At 43.7% G+C, this 22,664-nt stretch overlaps 1 protein-coding gene across 11 annotated transcripts in view; it reads right to left on the bottom strand.

Moving 5' to 3' along the window:
- Positions 1 to 1,286: 1,286 nt before the first annotated feature.
- Positions 1,287 to 22,664, bottom strand: part of LOC135548142 (spermatid perinuclear RNA-binding protein-like) — a 183,398-nt gene continuing 162,020 nt past the window's right edge. For 6 of the 11 annotated variants that reach the window (XM_064977436.1, XM_064977439.1, XM_064977442.1 and 3 more), the window contains 4 exons: positions 20,002 to 20,148; positions 17,089 to 17,227; positions 16,669 to 16,725; positions 1,287 to 5,997 (listed from right to left, as the gene is read on the bottom strand). In XM_064977436.1, the coding sequence (XP_064833508.1) occupies positions 5,903 to 5,997; positions 16,669 to 16,725; positions 17,089 to 17,227; positions 20,002 to 20,148 (438 nt within the window). In that variant the 3' untranslated portion in view covers positions 1,287 to 5,902. Of the gene's footprint in view, positions 5,998 to 10,821; positions 11,080 to 16,668; positions 16,726 to 17,088; positions 17,228 to 20,001; positions 20,149 to 22,664 lie in introns of those variants that run through there. The other 5 variants (XM_064977440.1, XM_064977444.1, XM_064977443.1 and 2 more) reach the window with 3 other exon arrangements.

Genomic DNA, 22,664 nt, shown 5'->3' with positions numbered 1-22,664 from the left:
ACAAGGAGTGAAATGTGAGATAAACAGGTTGGTACTAAACCCTCACAGAACCATGATTTGGAATATCCCATTGGTTCTCAATGGACTATCCCTGCAGTTGTTTTTCTCCATGTGAGGCTTTGGTTGGAGATTTACTCTGCATGAGTTAGGGTTATACACATTCTCAATGAGACACTGGTACCAGGAGCCTAATCAATAGGAATGATTGGCTATCATTTAATGAATAACTGTGATTGGCTATCACTTAATCAAGCGGAGTGATTCGTTTCCAGCTAATAGATGACAACTGATGAATTTCAATTACTGGTACACAAACACTTAGGATCAGAAAGGGGCTTGTGTGTTTGACAACCTCCGATCATTACCAAATGACGGAACATTGAAATGTAGATATAGTTTAGTTCAGTTTGATCTGTTACTTGCTGCATCTAACTGTGATGCGTCTAACTGTGATGCGTCTAACTGTGATGCGTCTAACTGTGATGCGTCTAACTGTGATGCGTCTAACTGTGATGCTTATAACTGTGATGCGTATAACTGTGATGCGTCTAACTGTGATGCGTCTAACTGTGATGCGTATAACTGTGATGCGTCTAACTGTGATGCGTATAACTGTGATGCGTATAACTGTGATGCGTATAACTGTGATGCGTCTAACTGTGATGCGTCTAACTGTGATGTATAACTGTGATCTAAACTGTGATCGTCTAACGTCTCTAACTGTGATGCGTCTAACTGTGATGCGTCTAACTGTGATCGCGTGATAACTGTGATGCGTCTAACTGTGATGCGTATAACTGTGATGCGTGATAACTGTGATCGTATAACTGTGATGCGTATAACTGTGATGCGTCTAACTGTGATGCGTCTAACTGTGATGTCTAACTCTAACTGTGATGCGATCGTCTAACTGTGATGAACTGTGATCGTCTAACTGTGATGCGTCTAACTGTGATGCGTCTAACTGTGATGTCTAACTGTGATATCTAACTGTGATGCGTCTAACTGTGATGCGTATAACTGTGATGCGTATAACTGTGATAACTGCGATATAACTGTGATGCGTCTAACTGTGATGCGTATAACTGTGATGCGTATAACTGTGATGCGTATAACTGTGATGCGTATAACTGTGATGCGTCTAACTGTGATGCGTCTAACTGTGATGCGTCTAACTGTGATGCGTCTAACTGTGATGCGTATAACTGTGATGCGTATAACTGTGATGCGATCGTCTAACTGTGTCTAACTGTGATAACTAACTGTGATGCGTATAACTGTGATGCGTATAACTGTGATGCGTATAACTGTGATGCGTATAACTGTGATGCGTATAACTGTGATGCGTATAACTGTGATGCGTATAACTGTGATGCGTATAACTGTGATGCGTATAACTCAACAATAACTTACCCATGATGTCATTCAGACCTAACAGGATTTCTGCCCTAAAAGATTGATTTAAGTTATTCATCTTCAAAATTACACTGAGGCTCAATAACTTTTCCCACATGATTTAAAAAAACAAAATAAAAAACATTTAAAATAACAAACTCTGAAGATCAAACTGCCATGAAGATGCATAAGAACCAAAGGTTTTGATGTAAGGTTACATTCTGTAATAGTTGATCCGTTTCCTTCCGACTGAAGTTGTATTTTTTAAAGGCTGTCATGTTGAACATCCAGAAGAGTGGCGAGGACCTAACATCAGAAGCTCTTAGCAACTGAAGCTACATACATACATACCATATGTGAAGATGTGACCCACCAACCAATGCTATAAAGCTATGCTTCAATAACGTGCATTCCCTTTGGGATGTGTATTGTCTAGGCAATAGCCAGTTGTCAGATCATTTAGTTATGGATATATTCATATCAGCCTAGTGCATTTACTTTAAAGTGGCAATATGTACAACCCCACCAAATTCACATAGAAATGTGAGACATAGATCTACCATTCTACTTGAAAGCAAGTCTAATAAGCGGTAGATCTGTTCTATGTGGGCTATTTCTATGCTTCCTGTTCTTAAGCATTGTTTTTGTGTATTGTACTTTTGGTTTTGTACACCAGCTTCCAACAGCTGAAACAACAATATTTTTGATTATGGAAAATAGATTTCACAGCAGTTCAGATGGTACAATGATTCTCTATACTATATACTATACTATATTTATTTTGTCAAATACACTGAAATTGGGTGAACTATTAGAGTTAAATTAGGCCAAATATTAGTTTTAGCATCCAGGAAATGGAGGAGCGATTTCTGCATAGTGCAACTTTAAGGATAACAAAGTGATATTACAGAATGTACTAGCAAAATGTTGATTTGTGGTTGATTGAACATTATGTTAGCAGCTTTTATATAAATAAGATTTTTTTAAACAATATACCTTATCTGATCCTATAGTTTGTAATTCATCTTGATATGGGACGAATGTAGTGATTTATCCTGTTATACAGTAGGATGCCCACTTAGTCAATACCAGGTAATATGGCCTTGAGGCTGAGTTGATAATCTTGCTGGGCACTGTAGTTCACCATCATCACCACCATACACTAACTTAACCCCACACAAACTCATATCAGTTTACTATTGTTTCACCTGATCAGTTAGATATAACATATCAATGTAGTGTAGTATACTACACAACCGGTCCAAAGTTTAAGAACACCTACTCATTCAAGGGCTTTTCTTTATTTGTACTATTTTTTACATTGTAGAGTAATAGTGAAGACATCATAACTATGAAATAACACATGGAAACATGTAGTAAACAAAAAAGTGTTTAAACAAATCAAAATATATTTTATATTTGAGATTCTTCAACTTCCACCCTTTGCCTTGATGACAGCTTGGCATTCTCTCAACCAGCTTCATGAGGTAGTTATCTGGAATGCATTTAAATTAACAGGTGTGCCTTGTTAAAAATTAATTTGCGTTTGAGCCAATCAGTTGTGTTGTGATAAGGGGGAGGATATACAGAAGAGAGGCCTTTTTGGTAAAAGACCAAGTCCATATTATGGCAGGAACAGCTCAAATAAGCAAAGAGAAACGACAGTGCATCATTACTTTAAGACATGAAGGTTAGTCAATACGGAAAATTTCAAGAACTTTTAAAGTTTCTTCAAGTGCAGTCGCAAAAACCAAGCACTATGATTAAACTGACTCTCATGAGGACTGTCATAGGAAAGGAAGAGCCAGAGTTACCTATGCTGCAGAGGACAAGTTAATTAGAATTACCAGCCTCAGAAATTGCAGCCCAAATAAATGCTTCACAGAGTTCAAGTAACAGTCACATCTCAACATTAACTGTTCAGAGGAGACTGTGTGAAGCAGGCCTTCATGGTCAAATTGCTGCAAAGAAACCACTACTAAAGACACCAATAAGAAGAAGAGACTTGCTTGAGATAAGAAACACGAGCAATGGACATTAAATCAAATCAAATTTATTTTATATAGCCCTTCGTACATCAGCTGATATCTCAAAGTGCTGTACAGAAACTCAGCCTAAAACCCCAAACAGCAAGCAATGCAGGTGTAGAAGCACATTAGACTGGTGGAAAATTGTTCTTTGGTCTAGAGTCCAAATTTGAGATTTTTGGTTCCAACCGCAGTGTCTTTGTGATATGCGGTGTGGGTGAATTGATGATCTCCACATGTGTATTTCCCACCATGAAGCATGGAGGAGGTGTGATGGTGTGGGGGTGCTTTGCTGGTGACACTGATTTATTTAGAAATCAAGGCACACTTAACCAGCATGGCTACCACAGCATTCTGCAGTGATATGCCATCCCATCTGGTTTGGCCTAAGTGGGACTATCATTTGTTTTTCAACAGGACAATGACCCAACACAGCTCCAGGCTCTGTAAAGGATATTTGACCAAGAAGGAGAGTGATGGAGTGCTGCATCAGATGACCTGGCCTCCACAATCAAACCAAATTGAGATGGTTTGGGATGAGTCAGACCGCAGAGTGAAGGAAAGGCAGCCAGCAAGTGCTCAGCATATGTGAGAACTCCTTCAAGACTGTTGGAAAAGCTTTCCAGGTGAAGCTGGTTGAGAGAATTCCAAGAGTGTGCAAAGCTGTCAAGGCAAAGGGTGGCTATTTTAATATTTTTTGAGTTGTTTAACACTTTTTTGGTTACTACATGATTCCATATGTGTTATTTCATAGTTTTGATGTCTTCACTATTAGTCTACAATGTAGAAAATAGTACCAAAAAATTAAAACCCTTGAATGAGAAGGTGTTCTAAAACTTTTGACCGGTAGTGTATATAGTATATAAATATATCAACTAGAGAGGGTCATGTAAAGCTGGGGGTTATGAAATGACTGGGTCCTGACTGTCTTTATACAGTAGAGATTTAATGTACATAATGTCAGAGTATACATTATAATTAGATGTAGCCATTAATCAATGTGTGGTTGGACTGTTTCATAGTGACAAGGCTGGTTGGTCTGCGACTGAGTTGACAGTAACAAGCCCTGTGTGTTGGTTTGTCTGCGTAGCATGCTTTACTCAAAGTAACTGGGCCACCCATCACCTTTACAAGCAGACAAACTGTGAACTGTGCTTTTGGTCTCACGTTCATGCTGTAGGCATGAGAGAGACAGAGGACCGTGGTTGGTCCTGTCTAGGAGGGGGTTTCTGTGTTCAGTTCCCCTAGCTGCCCAACACACCCAGCTTATTAAAAGGACAAAGCGCACGGTGCAGTGCAGGATACCCTGTGAGCAGAGAGACAGAGGACCGTGGTCGGTCCTGTCTAGGAGGGGGTTTCTGTGTTCAGTTCCCCTAGCTGCCCAACACACCCAGCTTATTAAAAGGACAAAGCGCACGGTGCAGTGCAGGATACCCTGTGAGCAGAGAGACAGAGGACCGTGGTCGGTCCTGTCTAGGAGGGGGTTTCTGTGTTCAGTTCCCCTAGCTGCCCAACACACCCAGCTTATTAAAAGGACAAAGCGCACGGTGCAGTGCAGGATACCCTGTGAGCAGAGAGACAGTGACGCTGTGAGAAATGTTTCACTGAGAAAAGTGTGCTTTCTGACAGGAAGTAAACAGGAGGTTGTGTTTTTGTAGTGTCACACAGGAAGTGCGTGTGTACGTGTGGTAGAGAGGGCGGTCGGTTTACAAGGTTGAGTGAGCGAGCGCCTCTCGTCTGACCAGGCCGTGCTAGCGAAAGGCTCAGACGAGAAGACATCGAGGTGAAAGGAAGGACAAATCACTAAGCTATTCTAGAAGCACAGGTGAATTAAGAAACAGGTTTATATTGCATGTCCAGTACTAGAGTAAAGTCCATTTCTCAGTGTGCATCAACCTGGAAGAAGAACGTCTCTATATTGTGGGATTGTGATTACATATAACTTTCTAAAATAATTTATACCAACAATAAGTATATCATATATTTACATATGTACATCATAAATTATATCAACACATGTAATACATATTTATAGAAACTTATACCAGACATATAAATGCATATATTCCATTGTATAGGCACACATACACTCAGTGAATATACAATTGAAGTGATATATTGCAACGCTGTGCTTGTGTAAGACTCAATGGAACATTCACATCATCTCAAGTAAGCTTGAAGCCAAAACAGTTCAGGTGTCGTATTGCTATCTAAGAAAAAGACCCAAAGATCAAGGTCCTCAGCTTTTAGTTTTGAAGCAGCTGAGATTCAAAAAAAGTCCAATCAAATATTGCTTTTTTAGGTTTGTTTCTATTGATTTGGGTCGTGAGGAGACAGAACAGAGTGAGAGGAGTTCAGTTTGACCACTCGCTGGCTCTGTAAATGATGGTGGGAGACAGACAGACAGCCTGCTGGGTCAAAGGGCAAGCCTGGAGCAGCACTGTTGTCAGATAGTTTAGAAGCAACACAACCTGATGGTTCTAGAAGTCAGAGAAGAGATCTTGAGGACCCAACTGAATAATAAATGGTGCGATGGTCCGAGGCTGGTAAAAGGGATTGTCAATGAAAAGACCACCTACAGTGAGGAGAAGAGCAGAGACAGAGCGTGTATTTACTGTGGTGGCCCTGTAGGAGGCAGCATATCTTCCTCTCGACATAGGTTGTTATCTCTGCTCTGTCTGGCTGTACTGTACGTGGGGTTTTCATTGCACTGGGGCGGATCAGGTTAAAAAAGACATCAACAACTTAAGTTGCAACGGTTACCACTTTCTGACAAAATCAATCCAACTAAAATTAAAACGGAAAACTATTGGACATTTAAAAACAAACAAACTCATTCATTTAAAATATTAAAGCAGAGAGATGTGATAAGACATGTAGCTGCTTTAACGTGATTTCTTTAAGACAATGTGATTAGTACATAACTCTGACAAATCAAATCCAATGTTGTGATTTTACAGAGAGCATAGTAGGATGGCTGCCATCACGACAAGAGAGGGAGAGCCCGAGGGAGAGAGGGAGGAAGATAGGGAGAGAGAGAGATGGAGAGCCCATGGGAGAGGGAGGAAGATAGGGAGATGGAGAGCCCATGGGAGAGGGAGGAAGATAGGGAGATGGAGAGCCCATGGGAGTGAGGGAGGAAGATAGGGAGAGAGAGATGGAGAGCCCATGGGAGAGGGAGGAAGATAGGGAGAGAGATGGAGAGCCCATGGGAGAGGGAGGAAGATAGGGAGAGAGATGGAGAGCCCATGGGAGAGGGAGGAAGATAGAGATGGAGAGCCCATGGGAGCGAGGGAGGAAGATAGGGAGAGAGATGGAGAGCCCATGGGAGAGGGAGGAAGATAGGGAGAGAGAGATGGAGAGCCCATGGGAGCGAGGGAGGAAGATAGGGAGAGAGATGGAGAGCCCATGGGAGAGGGAGAGAGGGAGGAAGATAGGGAGAGAGAGATGGAGAGCCCATGGGAGAGGGAGAACGATAGGGAGAGAGAGATGGAGAGCCCATGGGAGAGGGAGAGAGGGAGAACGATAGGGAGAGAGAGATGGAGAGCCCATGGGAGAGGGAGGAAGATAGGGAGAGAGAGATGGAGAGCCCATGGGAGCGAGGGAGGAAGATAGGGAGAGAGATGGAGAGCCCATGGGAGAGGGAGAAAGATAGGGAGAGAGAGAGAGAGAGATGGAGAGCCCATGGGAGAGGGAGAGTAGGAGGAAGATAGGGAGAGAGAGATGGAGAGCCCATGGGAGAGGGAGAGAGGGAGGAAGATAGGGAGAGAGAGATGGAGAGCCCATGGGAGAGGGAGGAAGATATGGAGAGCCCATGGGAGAGAGGGAGGAAGATAGGGAGAGAGAGATGGAGAGCCCATGGGAGAGGGAGAGAGGGAGAAAGATAGGGAGAGAGAGATGGAGAGCCCATGGGAGAGGGAGGAAGATATGGAGAGAGAGATGGAGAGCCCATGGGATAGGGAGGAAGATAGGGAGAGAGATGGAGAGCCCATGGGAGAGGGAGGAAGATATGGAGAGAGAGATGGAGAGCCCATGGGAGTGAGGGAGGAAGAAGGGGAGAGAGAGATGGAGAGCCCATGGGAGGGGGAGGAAGATAGGGAGAGAGATGGAGAGCCCATGGGAGAGAGAGAGAGGGAGGAGGATAGGGACAGAGATGGAGCCCATGGGAGAGGGAGAGAGGAAGATGGGGAGAGAGATGGAGAGCCCGTGGGAGATGAAGTGAGAGGGGGAGCCCATGGAAGAGAGATGGAGAGGAAAAGAGGGGAAGCCCATGGGAGAGAGGGAGAGAGGAGGAGAGAGAGGAGAGGCCATGGGAGAGGGGGGGAGCCCATGGGAAAGGGAGAGAGAAGGAGAGAGAGAGCCAATGGGAAAGGGAGAGAGGGGAGAGAGAGAGAAAGAGAGATGGGGAGCCCATGGGAGATGAAGCGAGAGAGAGCCCATGGTAGGGGGGTTGGGATCAGACAGAATGGGCTTCCCCTGGCTGTCACTGAGCTTGGTTTCAACCAACCATTGGAGAGGACACTGGGACCTCTGGTCTATGGCTGTGCCTCATAGTGATAACCATGGAGATGGCAGTCCTAAATGGACCATAACCCAAGGGGCTTTTCTCTCAATGGTGATGGGGACCACATCCTCTCAGCCACGGGCCAGCACGGACACACAACCTTCTCAGATTGACCCAAATATCCTCCTATTAGATATATTTTAGGAGTCAATATAAGATCACTTTTAGGGTTTCACAAAAAATCAATATTTGGGTAAAAATATAGATGGATGCTGAATGAATTCCAATTTGGACTTCACTGTGTTGTATACAGAACAGTATGTATGTTGTTGTGTAGTGAGTCAACGGGCCAGGTAGGGAGCAGCGTTGTGACTGAACTGGCTAAACTCCGGTAGCTGGGCCCCGGGGAGAGGACTGACTGGACAGCTGAGTCACACTGATGCACTCACCAATAAAACAAATGAAAAAGGAAAACAACCACAGAGATGAAGCAGGGCCCGGTTTCCCAAAACCATCGGAAGGCGAAGTTCAACATTAGAACCTTCGTAGGAACATTGTTAAATCTCAGAGCCGTTTCCCAAAACCCTCGTTATTAACGTTGCACTTAAAAACACTTGTAATCTAACGCCTGCCTCAGCTAAGTGCGTAGTTAGATACGTTTTTGCCCTCCCGCCTCACTTTATACACAGAAGATCGCCTCTAAACATAGAATCACATGGTTTATCCGTCTCTCTGTGACCAAAGTCGACTACAAATACAATGTTGCCAATGTCTTTGCAATTGATACACAAAGTGATGTATTAGAAGATGGTTCAAATGAAAAACCAGATGACTGCATTAAATTGTAAACAGTAAAGCTATAGACCTGTTTCAATCATATTGAAATGCATTGCATGTTCAATCAACTGAGTTCTATTTCGCTACTTGTAGGCTATTGTCTGTAATTTGTCTCAATATATTCCATGATGAGTTGCGTAACATGTGCACAATGATTTGCCAAATCTGTGATTTAGTGCATTTAATTGGTTAAGCATTAGAATAAGCCGGCTATATATTTGCAGCCGTAGGCGGGAAAATCTCTCTAGGAGCTGATCCGTTGTCAGTATTGTGAAATAACTTTAATGTTTAGGAAAGGTTTTCATGGAGAAAGCTGATCCGAGAGCAGCGCTCCCTTTCTTTCAATCCTATCAGTATGGACATGCTCCAACGACGCACCTAGCGACTGTTCTCTCTGCTTGGTGTTTAGGGAAGTGTTACATCTTCGTCTGTTGTAGGAAAGATGCATCGTTAAACACTCGTAAGCCTAAATTATATCGCTATCGGGAAACCGGGCCCAGGACAAATTACATAGCAGTCTACATTGGTTGGATAGGGTCCCTTGTTGCTGCTTTCCATTCTCCAGTGTGTAGCTGTTGTTCCATATTTCCATGTGTCCAGTGCTGTGCTGTGCTGTGCTGTGCTGTGCTGTGCTGTGCTGTGCTGTGCTGTGCTGTAGGTGTATTCGATAGGACTCAGGGGAACCAGCCAACTAAGAAGCCATATCAGATTGCTGTGTGAACTGTGAATGGTGTTCACGGAATGGGTTCGGGAACCCAATGTGCAATGAGAGAGTGGTGTGGGGGTTGTGAGGGTTATGAGGGGTCAGAATCATTGTTGTGAAGGTTACGAGGGGGTCAGACTCGGGGTTACGAGAGGTCAGACTCAGGGTTTACGAGGGGTCAGACTCAGGGTTTACGAGGGGTCAGACTCAGGGTTTACGAGGGGTCAGACTCAGGGTTTACGAGGGGTCAGACTCAGGGTTTACGAGGGGTCAGACTCAGGGTTTACGAGGGGTCAGACTCAGGGTTTACGAGGGTCAGACTCAGGGTTTACGAGGGGTCAGACTCAGGGTTTACGAGGGGTCAGACTCAGGGTTTACGAGGGGTCAGACTCAGGGTTTACAGACTCAGGGTTTACGAGGGGTCAGACTCAGGGTTTACGAGGGGTCAGACTCAGGGTTTACGAGGGGTCAGACTCAGGGTTTACGAGGGGTCAGACTCAGGGTTTACGAGGGGTCAGACTCAGGGTTTACGAGGGGTCAGACTCAGGGTTATGAGGGGTCAGACTCAGGGTTTACGAGGGGTCAGACTCAGGGTTTACGAGGGGTCAGACTCAGGGTTATGAGGGGTCAGACTCAGGGTTATGACAGGACAGAACAGGACAGGTGATGATTTCATCAAGATATTCATGACCAGGGTAAATTCCATTTCATTCAGTCAATTCAGGATTTAAACTGAAATTCTAATCGGAATTCTCCCTGAATAAACTGAATTGAAATGTAATGAAATGATAGTAGTGGGTCTGAGCTTCGATCTATTAGAATATCCATTTTCAAATACAATTTATTTTGTGGTCAATTTACAGTGTACAAATTATTATAATTATGTTGACCTCTGGTAATGAATCACTACACTGCTAAAAACTCTGCTCCCATGCCACCACCATATTCACCTACACTCTTACCTCCTATTCATAAAAGCAGCATTTCCTGTTTCTTGTCAAGTCCATGCAACTTCCTATATAACTTCCTGTTCCAACCAGGAAATAGCTTCAAATAGCTTCTCTAGCCAAATAGAGAGTGCTACAATAGCGTAGCCCATACGGCTGTATATACTATTACTGTCCCTTGTTTCGGTTAGACAACAGGCAGTGCTCAGATTGTTGTAGGATATATAAAGGTTTTATTTGTCCACAATAGTTCCATTATAATTCCTATGCATCCTTCACACAGCTCAGGTTTACAGAGAATGTGTTCTGTGCCAAATTGCAAGGCCTAATTCTTTCCTACTTAAGAACAGAAACAACAAATAACAAAAAAGTATGATATAATTTAGATTCAAAAGAATGAGGTAACAATTCACGGTACAAATCCTTCAAGTTTTATTTTTATTATTTTTTAAATCTTTATCATCAAAATACACTTCTTTTACAAATCATATTCTGCTCAAGTCCTTTTGTTCACTTCTCCCTCCATATGTAGGACAAATAAAAAGACTCAGATTCCCTTCTAGTGGGGTGTTTTGGGGTCCCTGTTCTAAAAGAAGGAGTAGTGGGGGACGGGGTAGGCGGGCATTTTCATAACAGGCAACAGAAGCATTCTGTTGGGGGAGAAACCTTGAGGGGAGACATGAAAACAGAGAATACTCCACATGAGATCACGGCAGGCAGGGCAAAAGTTCTGTTCTGATCTGCTAGCTACTATACCCAGAGTCTAGGCCACAGAACTAGAATCAATAGAATACCAGGTTATCCATTTTTTAAATGCTATCGTCAAAGCAGCATTGCTCTATTCATTTAACTTCTATGGTCTAGGCCCTAGACAGACCCTGTGTGCAGAGTTATACAGTAGAACACAGAGAGAGGGGCAATGTGTGAGAGAGGAGGAGGAAGGAAGACCAACATGTCAATGGTGGTGAACAATGCAGGGCTGTGGTTGGTTGGCTGGTTTCTTTGTGTCTTTGTTTATAGGTACTGTAATATGGAAAGGATATTATTGTGTACTTGAGTGTGTGTTTCTCACAGTCTTGAACCCATATAGAAATCCCAAAGCAGCAACATGAGGCTGAGCACCACACACCAGTGAGAGAGAGAGATAGATAGATTATAGTGGGGACGATTAACCAGCATGCAACAGCCTCTCAGAAGCACTGACAGGGACTGGGGGGGTAGTGGACAGGATATGATATCTGATCTCACATCAGCCAATACCAGGACTTCCTTAATAATGGCGTGACTGACACGACTGGGAGGGTACTAAAGGAACACTCGTAATATAGCAGGCAGAGACCAGGCTGGGTCGGATCGAGCCACAAGGGTTAAGGGATACATTGGGTATTTTAGACATTAGTTATATGGTCCTGGCTCATAGACTATCATAAGTATTCACCCACTTGGATTTCTTCACATTTTATTGTGTTACAAAGTGGGATTAAAATGGATGTAATTATAATTTTTGGTCAACGATCTACACAAAATACTCTGTAATGTCAAAGTGGAAGAAAAATTCTAACATTTTTAAAGATGAATGAAAAAGGAAAAAAATAATATCTTGATTAGATAAGTATTCACCCCCTGAGTCAATACATGTAAGAAACACCTTTGGCAGTGATTACAGCTGTGAGTCGTATTAGGCAAGTCTCTAAAGCCTTGTTCACATTGGCAGTTTGAAGTGACTCAAGTCCAATTTTATTTGCATATCGAATCTGCTATTTTTCCTGCAGCCTGAACAGCCAAAAAGCACATGGAACAGATATTTCAAGCCACATTTCAAACCACCTTCGTAGGGGGTTTGAAGTCCGATACAAATTTGATTCCTGGCCATGTGACTTGTGTCTAAACTGTGAAATCGGATATACTTACCCTCAAGTGGTTTTAGACTGTTACTTGGCATAACTTGTTGCTTACAAGCTACTCTGTTGACAGTTTGACAAGAACACGTGGTTATTTTTTTCTTATTTTTTTTTACAAACAAATGAGTGAATGTGCTAGAAAGCTAAATAGGTACCTAGCTAATAGCTAAATAGCTACCTCACTAATAGCTAAATAGGTACCTAGCTAATAGCTAAATAGCTACCTCACTAATAGCTAAATAGGTACCTAGCTAATAGCTAAATAGCTACCTCACTAATAGCTAAATGGCTACCTAGCTAATAGCCACCTGGATTGTGCAATATTTTCCCATTATTAATTTCAAGATGTCAAGGTGTTGGGGATCATGGCTAGACAGCAACTTTCAAGTCTTACCATCAATCTTCAAGCAGGCTTAAATCAAAACTGTAACTTGGCCACTCAGGAACATTCCCTGTCTTCTTGGTAACCAACTCCAGTGTATATTTGGCCTTGTGTTTTAGGTTATTGTCCTGCTGAAAGGTGAATTCCTCCTCCAGTTACCGGTGGAAAGCAGACTGAACAAGGTTTTCCTCTAGGATTTTGCCTGTGCTTAGCTCCAAGCGTTTGTTTTTATCCTGGAAAAAATGACCCAGTCTTTGCCGATGTCAAGCATACCAATACCATGATGCAGCCAACACCATGTTTGAAAATAAGGAGACAGTAACTCAGTGATGTATTGTGTTGAATTTGCCCCAAACATAAGGCTTTACATTAAGGCCCAAAAGTGTTTTCCTTTGTCATGTTTCTTAAGGTATTACTTTAGTGCCTTGTTGCATACATGACGCAGCACAGTTCAGGACGACTGCATCGTCCATGTGTCTAGGTGGTTCATACATCATCCACAGCTTCATTATTAACTTGACCATATGCTTAAAGAAATATGCAATGTCTGATTTGTTATTGTTACCCATCTACCAATCAGTGCCCTTCTCTATAAGGCTTTCAAAAAAAGCTCCCTGATATTTGAATCTGTGTTTGAAGTGGAATACTGGACTGAGGGACCTTAGATGTTGTATGTATGATGGACAGAGGAAGGGAAAGTCATTCAAAAATCATGTCAATCCCTATTATTTCAAAAAGAGAAACTGGCTTGCTCAGATCAAATTCTTGTAGTAGTAACTGGGCTTAAAAGACATATACTCAAAGAAAGGGAAAAACCTGCACTCACTGAAATATTCTTTTAATATACTTTTAATATATATTTTTAGCAGCAGCAGTCTTAACAAATGGACACATTTCGGCGTCCGTCCTTCGTCAGCATTTGGAGAACAAACACATTTCAGTACAGAGTCTTTCTTTATTTACAATGATTTAATGGATGTAAATAATAACAGTATGGCAATGTGTTGTCATCTATAAATGTGGGTGGATGACTATTGTTCTCCAAACGCTGACAAAAGCTGCAGTCCGTTTGTTCTGACAAAATACATGAAATCTTAAAGAATATTTCAGTGAGTGCAGGTCTGTCCTTCAAGTAAACCACTAATATTGGTGGGTACATGTGACTTATGTGATTCACCCCCTGAAAAAAGGGGATGAATACTTTTGCAACAACAATATTTTAGTTATGAAAAAAATGTATTAATTTGTAAAAAAAAAAATGTAGAATTTTCTTTTCACTTTGACATGGAGTATTTGTTGTAGATCAATGACAAAACAATAACAATTAAATCGGCTTCAATCCCACTTTGTAACACAACACAATGTGGAAAGATCCAACGGGGTGAATGTTTATGATAGCCACTGTATAACTGGATAATACCAAACGTACAGCACTCCACTCCAGTGTAAATAAAGGAGTATGGAGCCTGGAGTCCAGTCCCTTGCTAGGTTAAGGCCCATATTCAGAAAGTATATCAGAGCAGGAGTGCTGGGCTCTATACGGACAGGTCCCACCTGTTCATATAATCTTATTCAAAGGCAAAACTGATCCTATATCAGCACTCCTACACTGAGACTCTTTGTGAATACAAACCCATGGTTCTCTGGCGGTTCCTTTTAGAATATGTTGTGTCCACCCTGTAACCAGCCCGGTCCAGTCTCCCATCCTGAACATAAGACTCATTCAAAGCCCTCAGAACCAGAAACAGGCAGCTCTCTCTGTGAAAGAGGGGAGGGGCCTCCCAATGCCACGCAACAACACACAAGGACCAGTTTGTTCTAAGATTAGGGTTTGTGTGATCGAGGTAGAGGGAGAGGTGGAGAGAGGGAGGGGAAAAGAGAGAGAGGGAGAGGGGAAAAGAGAGAGGGAGAGGGGAAAAGAGAGAGGGAGAGGAAAAGAGAGAGAGGGAGAGAGGTAGGGAGGGAGGGGAAAAGAGAGAGAGCGAGAGAGTATGTATATATTTTTTTACATGATCATATGTTTTTGAGTGTATAAATCTGTAAGACAAAGTGGGTGTGAGTGATTGAGCATTGTGAGTGTTGATGTCCTCAAACCGCTAAGTGCTATATTGAATTATGTTGAGAGTGGGAGGGGAGTGGAGTGGGGGGAGTGGAGGAGAGCAGAGCACATTGAATCTGATCTAGTTTTGTAGCGATGAAAGAGACTATGGGAGATATTCAAACCCTCCAGAGATCTTAGACAAGCTACTGGCTGCCTGGCAGAGACTGAGCAGGCCACAGCTGACTGACCAACCAGCCAGTCTAGCCAGAGGACCAGCCAGTCTAATCTAGAAGTGGGAAACCTACACTATGTGGACAGTAGGGCTGATCCCATTTAGTTGACTGGTCGATTGTTTGGTCGATAGGCTGTTGGTCGACCAATATTTTTTTAGTCGGGCAGTAACAAATATATATAAAATGTATGGCACACGAGACACCTGTCTGATTCACGCATGCCTCAGTAGACGAATCCATTGCGTAGGCTGCGGGATGGCACACCAGTACCTCCAGTAGTCCTCTTTCTTATTTCTAAGTGCTCTGGTTGAGTGAGAGCACACGTGCACCTGATTATCCATAGAAGTGGGTCTAGGCTACCTGGCCAGCGTGCAAATGTAGGCATATAAATGTGCCCATCTGGGGATCTGATAGTATTTCTGATTGTCTTAACTCACCACCACCACAGCTTCTCAAAGTAATTTTTTCTTCACCTCAAACAGCAAGTAAACAAAGTCTGATTTTCCATCCATTGAGAAGGACAATAGTTCCTCAACGTAGTCTATTGGAAAAAAACTTTTGACCACTCGGTGTGAAAGGGGAAAAAAATGTCCTGCTCTTATCTGGTGGAAAATAGTCCTAATTGATCGCAGACGCCCGTTGGCGCGAGCGAGCAGTGTGGGTGCAATAACTGAACAACATGGATTTCTACATTTATTTTGTGACGCTCGCGCACGCGACGTGTCCGGTCTGGTCAGCATGGAAGGGGACGCATTTTCACCATAGTTTTTGATGGTAGGTCTACATTATGATCAAATAGTCACAGTAGCCTACTTGGCCACTGTTATAACTGTAACTTAAAGCGGGTACAGCCTCAGTGTTCACAGTAAACACGCGCTGGAAGTTGCACAGAATTTTCACAACGTTCAAGTTTGCGCCCAGCAGACCTGAAATTTGCTCAGTGCCACAAATAATTTGAGGGAACATTTGCGACGATACTCTCGGTCGACATGAACACTTTTTTGTTGTTGTTTGGGGACAGCCCTAGTGGAGAGTGAATCAAATAGTCCGCTGTTAATGTATCCCCTGTTTATAAGGATTTAGTAGAGCTTTGAGATACAATTGGTTGGAAGAGGTTGTGTGTGTGTGTGTGTGTGTGTGTGTGTGTGTGTGTGTGTGTGTTTGCTGTACTGCATTACAGTAGAGCTAGCTTTGGTTAGAAGGTAGTCTACAGAGGTAGTGTTAGTGGGTATAACCCATATGGACGGTCTTTGTGTGTGTTGGTGGCATCGGTCTCTGCCTGGGCTGGGCAGCTTTGAATGGGCTATCTGGCTGTGCCTGGCTGTGCCTGGCTGCTGGCTGTGGATAGAGAGCCTAGGGGGTTACACTGAGGAGAGGAGAGAGATGTCCAGAGAGTCAGGGTGGACAGACTGACGGACAGACAGACAAGCAGAAGGGCAGAACAAGCAGCAGTCTGGACACTCAGGCGGGTGAAGAAGCGCAGCAAGGCTTTGCTCCAACCACAGTAAGAACCAAAAGGTTATGATCAGTTCCATTTTTAATTTAGCTTTTAAATTCGCCCGATTCTTCAGTTTCAATTTCGACCTCTATATGTAACTAAGACTCAATGGGAATATACAGTGTTGTTTTCCAGTAGGGCCTCCAACAGGTGTAGGAAGGAAAAGAATAGTGAGGTAGATGTTAACCCTATAGACTTACCATAGGCTGGGGCGGCTGCAGCACTGTATCCATATGGGGTCCCGAAGCCTGTCACACATGTTAAAGCCATGTAGACTATTAGTATCGCTGGTTGACTGGACATAATGATAACACGCGCACACACACACACACACACACACACACACACACACACACACACACACACACACACACACACACACACAGAGTTATGGCAGGGAACTGGGCAGGGAACTGGACAGGGAACTCGCAGGGTAGCCTAGTAAAATAAAACCGAAAGGTAAAATCCCGAGCTGACAAGGTACAAATCTGTCGTTCTGCCCCTGAACTGTTCCTCGGCCGTTATTGAAAATAAGAATTTGTTCTTAACAAAAAATAAAATAAAAAAGGTCAGACAGAGACAAAACACACAGAAAAGATGACCCAAGTATTTCCATGTACCTGGTATCTGTGTGTATCCTGGTGCAGTGGCTGTGGTAATGAAGGCTCCACTGGTCAGGGCTGCTGCTCTACCTCTCCCTCTGGCCACCTGGGCTGCTACTGCTGAGGCTGCCACTGCTGCAGCTAGGGAACATTTTGTCTACAGGGACACAGAAACAGCACACTAAACAAGCAGCAGACTACCCTGTAAACAAGCTGTATTGATGACTGATCAGAATGGTAACTCTCCAGGAACAGGGTTGGAGTGAAACCCTACAGGACGGTAACTCTCCAGGAACAGGGTTGGACTGATCAACCCCTGTAAAGCAGCATTGTTGACTGTAACTCTCCAGGAACAAGGCATTGGACTGAAACCCCTGTAAACAAGCAGCATTGATGACTGATAACTCTCCAGGAACAGGGCATTGATGACTGAAACCCCTGTAAACAAGCAGCATTGGACTGAAGACTACTCCTGGAACAGGGTTGGACTGAAACCCTAAACAAGAAGCATTGATGACTGATCACTCTCCAGGAACAGGGTTGGACTGAAACCCCTGTAAACAAGACATGATGTAACTCTCCAGGAACAGGGTTGGAGTGAAACCCTACAGAACGGTAACTCTCCAGGAACAGGGTTGGAGTGAAACCCTACAGGACGGTAACTCTCCAGGAACAGGGTTGGAGTGAAACCCTACAGAACGGTAACTCTCCAGGAACAGGGTTGGAGTGAAACCCTACAGGACGGTAACTCTCCAGGAACAGGGTTGGAGTGAAACCCTACAGAACGGTAACTCTCCAGGAACAGGGTTGGAGTGAAACCCTACTGTATCCATATGGGGTCCCGAAGCCTGTCACACATGTTAAAGCCATGTAGACTATTAGTATCGCTGGTTGACTGGACATAATAATAACATGCATGCACACACAGGAACAGGGTTGGAGTGCACACCCACATGCGCACGGGCACACACACCAGGAACACACACAAACCTTACACACACACACACTCCAGGAACAGGGTTGGACACACACCCTACAGGACGGTAACTCTCCAGGAACAGGGTTGGAGTGAAACCCTACAGAACGGTAACTCTCCAGGAACAGGGTTGGAGTGAAACCCTACAGGACGATAACTCTCCAGGAACAGGGCTGGAGTGAAACCCTACAGGACGATAACTCTCCAGGAACAGGGCTGGAGTGAAACCCTACAGGACGGTAACTCTCCAGGAACAGGGTTGGAGTGAAACCCTACAGAACGGGAACTCTCCAGGAACAGGGCTGGAGTGAAACCCTACAGGACGATAACTCTCTAGGAACAGGGTTGGAGTGAAACCCTACAGGACGATAACTCTCCAGGAACAGGGCTGGAGTGAAACCCTACAGGACGGTAACTCTCCAGGAACAGGGTTGGAGTGAAACCCTACAGGACGGTAACTCTCCAGGAACAGGGTTGGAGTGAAACCTTACAGGACGGTAACTCTCCAGGAACAGGGTTGGAGTGAAACCCTACAGGACGGTAGCTCTCCAGGAACAGGGTTGGAGTGAAACCTTACAGGACGATAACTCTCCAGGAACAGGGTTGGAGTGAAACCCTACAGAACGGTAACTCTCCAGGAACAGGGTTGGAGTGAAACCCTACAGAACGGTAACTCTCCAGGAACAGGGTTGGAGTGAAACCCTACAGAACGGTAACTCTCCAGGAACAGGGCTGGAGTGAAACCCTACAGGACGATAACTCTCCAGGAACAGGGTTGGAGTGAAACCCTACAGGACGGTAACTCTCCAGGAACAGGGTTGGAGTGAAACCCTACAGAACGATAACTCTCCAGGAACAGGGTTGGAGTGAAACCCTACAGGACGGTAACTCTCCAGGAACAGGGCTGGAGTGAAACCCTACAGAACGGTAACTCTCCAGGAACAGGGTTGGAGTGAAACCCTACAGGACGATAACTCTCCAGGAACAGGGCTGGAGTGAAACCTTACAGGACGATAACTCTCCAGGAACAGGGTTGGAGTGAAACCCTACAGAACGGTAACTCTCCAGGAACAGGGTTGGAGTGAAACCCTACAGAACGGTAACTCTCCAGGAACAGGGTTGGAGTGAAACCCTACAGAACGGTAACTCTCCAGGAACAGGGCTGGAGTGAAACCCTACAGGACGATAACTCTCCAGGAACAGGGTTGGAGTGAAACCCTACAGGACGGTAACTCTCCAGGAACAGGGTTGGAGTGAAACCCTACAGGACGGTAACTCTCCAGGAACAGGGCTGGAGTGAAACCCTACAGGATGATAACTCTCCAGGAACAGGGCTGGAGTGAAACCCTACAGGACGGTAACTCTCCAGGAACAGGGTTGGAGTGAAACCCTACAGAACGATAACTCTCCAGGAACAGGGCTGGAGTGAAACCCTACAGAACGATAACTCTCCAGGAACAGGGCTGGAGTGAAACCCTACAGGACGGTAACTCTCCAGGAACAGGGCTGGAGTGAAACCCTACAGAACGATAACTCTCCAGGAACAGGGCTGGAGTGAAACCCTACAGGACGGTAACTCTCCAGGAACAGGGCTGGAGTGAAACCCTACAGAACGATAACTCTCCAGGAACAGGGTTGGAGTGAAACCCTACAGGACGATAACTCTCCAGGAACAGGGTTGGAGTGAAACCCTACAGAACGATAACTCTCCAGGAACAGGGTTGGAGTGAAACCCTACAGGACGATAACTCTCCAGGAACAGGGTTGGAGTGAAACCCTACAGAACGATAACTCTCTAGGAACAGGGCTGGAGTGAAACCCTACAGGACGGTAACTCTCCAGGAACAGGGCTGGAGAGCCCTACTCTAAAAAATGGATATTGCTAACTGACCACTCAGACTCCTGTAAACAGAACGTGTTGATAGCTGATCAGAGAGACAGTACTGCTAACGTACAGAGTGTTGAGGGATGATCTTCTTCTTCTTGATAGCGGTGGCGTTGGGACCAGAGAACAGTTTCTCCAGAGCAGCCAACGCAGCGGATGCCTTCGCTACCTTCTTATTAGGCCCCGCCCCCCGGAACTTCTGACCATCCACCTCCACCTGGAGACAGAGGGAGACACACACACACACACACACACTCAAGTAAGCATGCATTGGGTAAAGAAGAGCGGATCAGATGTGTCTGTTGAGTTTGAATCGATAAGGATTTTTATTTTATTTACTCATCTAATATATATATATATATATTGTATACTGTATACTTCACTATCTATTCTTCACTATCTATTGCATCTTAGCCACTCTGTCACTGCCCATCCATATATTTTATACTTATATATTCTCATCCCATTCCTTTACTAGATTGTGTCTATTCGGTTGTGTTGTGTAATTGTTAAATATTACCTGTTAGGTACTGCTGCACGGTCGGATCTAGAAGCACAAGCATTTCACTACCATCGCAATAACATCTGCTAACCACGTGTATGTGACCAATAAAATTTGATCTGATTTGAACTTCTGTTTTACTACAGGATATCCTGTATGTCTAGTGGTATAGTATAGAGATATCCTGTATGTCTGGTGGTATAGAGATATCCTGTATGTCTGGTGGTATAGAGATATCCTGTATGTCTGGTGGTATAGAGATATCCTGTATGTCTGGTGGTATAGAGATATCCTGTATGTCTGGTGGTATAGAGATATCCTGTATGTCTGGTGGTATAGAGATATCCTGTATGTCTGGTGGTATAGAGATATCCTGTATGTCTGGTGGTATAGTATAGAGATATCCTGTATGTCTGGTTGGTATAGAGATATCCTGTATGTCTGGTGGTATAGAGATATCCTGTATTTACTGGTCTGGTATAGTATAGAGATATCCTGTATGTCTGGTGGTATAGAGATATCCTGTATGTCTGGTGGTATAGTATAGAGATATCCTGATGTCTGGTGGTATAGAGATATTCTGTATGTCTGGTGGTATAGAGATATCCTGTATGTCTGGTGGTATAGAGATATCCTGTATGTCTGGTGGTATAGAGATATCCTGTATGTCTGGTGGTATAGAGATATCCTGTATGTCTGGTGGTATAGTATAGACCATGTCTGGTGGTATAGAGATTTGATGTCTGATTTGAAGTATATAGAGATATCCTGTATGTCTGGTGGTATAGTATAGAGATATCCTGTATGTCTGGTGGTATAGAGATATCCTGTATGTCTGGTGGTATAGAGATATCCTGTATGTCTGGTGGTATAGAGATATCCTGTATGTCTGGTGGTATAGATATATCCTGTATGTCTGGTGGTATAGAGATATCCTGTATGTCTGGTGGTATAGAGATATCCTGTATGTCTGGTGGTATAGAGATATCCTGTATGTCTGGTGGTATAGTATAGAGATATCCTGTATGTCTGGTGGTATAGAGATATCCTGTATGTCTGGTGGTATAGTCTGGTGGTATAGAGATATCCTGTATGTCTGGTGGTATAGTATAGAGATATCCTGTATGTCTGGTGGTATAGAGATATCCTGTATGTCTGGTGGTATAGAGATATCCTGTATGTCTGGTGGTATAGTATAGAGATATCCTGTATGTCTGGTGGTATAGAGATATCCTGTATGTCTGGTGGTATAGTATAGAGATATCCTGTATGTCTGGTGGTATAGAGATATCCTGTATGTCTGGTGGTATAGAGATATCCTGTATGTCTGGTGGTATAGAGATATCCTGTATGTCTGGTGGTATAGAGATATCCTGTATGTCTGGTGGTATAGTATAGAGATATCCTGTATGTCTGGTGGTATAGTATAGAGATATCCTGTATGTCTGGTGGTATAGAGATATCCTGTATGTCTGGTGGTATAGAGATATCCTGTATGTCTGGTGGTATAGTATAGAGATATCCTGTATGTCTGGTGGTATAGAGATATCCTGTATGTCTGGTGGTATAGTAGATATCCTGTATGTCTGGTGGTATAGTATAGAGATATCCTGTATGTCTGGTGGTATAGTATAGAGATATCCTGTATGTCTGGTGGTATAGAGATATCCTGTATGTCTGGTGGTATAGAGATATCCTGTATGTCTGGTGGTATAGAGATATCCTGTATGTCTGGTGGTATAGTATAGAGATATCCTGTATGTCTGGTGGTATAGTATAGAGATATCCTGTATGTCTGGTGGTATAGTATAGAGATATCCTGTATGTCTGGTGGTATAGTATAGAGATATCCTGTATGTCTGGTGGTATAGAGATATCCTGTATGTCTGGTGGTATAGTATAGAGATATCCTGTATGTCTGGTGGTATAGAGATATCCTGTATGTCTGGTGGTATATCCTGGTATAGAGATATCCTGTATGTCTGGTGGTATAGAGATATCCTGTATGTCTGGTGGTATAGAGATATCCTGTATGTCTGGTGGTATAGTATAGAGATATCCTGTATGTCTGGTGGTATAGAGATATCCTGTATGTCTGGTGGTATAGTATAGAGATATCCTGTATGTCTGGTGGTATAGAGATATCCTGTATGTCTGGTGGTATAGAGATATCCTGTATGTCTGGTGGTATAGTATAGAGATATCCTGTATGTCTGGTGGTATAGAGATAT

Source organism: Oncorhynchus masou, chromosome 11, assembly GCF_036934945.1.
Source record: "Oncorhynchus masou masou isolate Uvic2021 chromosome 11, UVic_Omas_1.1, whole genome shotgun sequence".
NCBI lineage: Eukaryota > Metazoa > Chordata > Actinopteri > Salmoniformes > Salmonidae > Oncorhynchus > Oncorhynchus masou.
The sequence above is the reverse complement of the archived record's forward strand: the minus strand, read 5'-3'. Positions and strand labels throughout refer to the sequence as shown.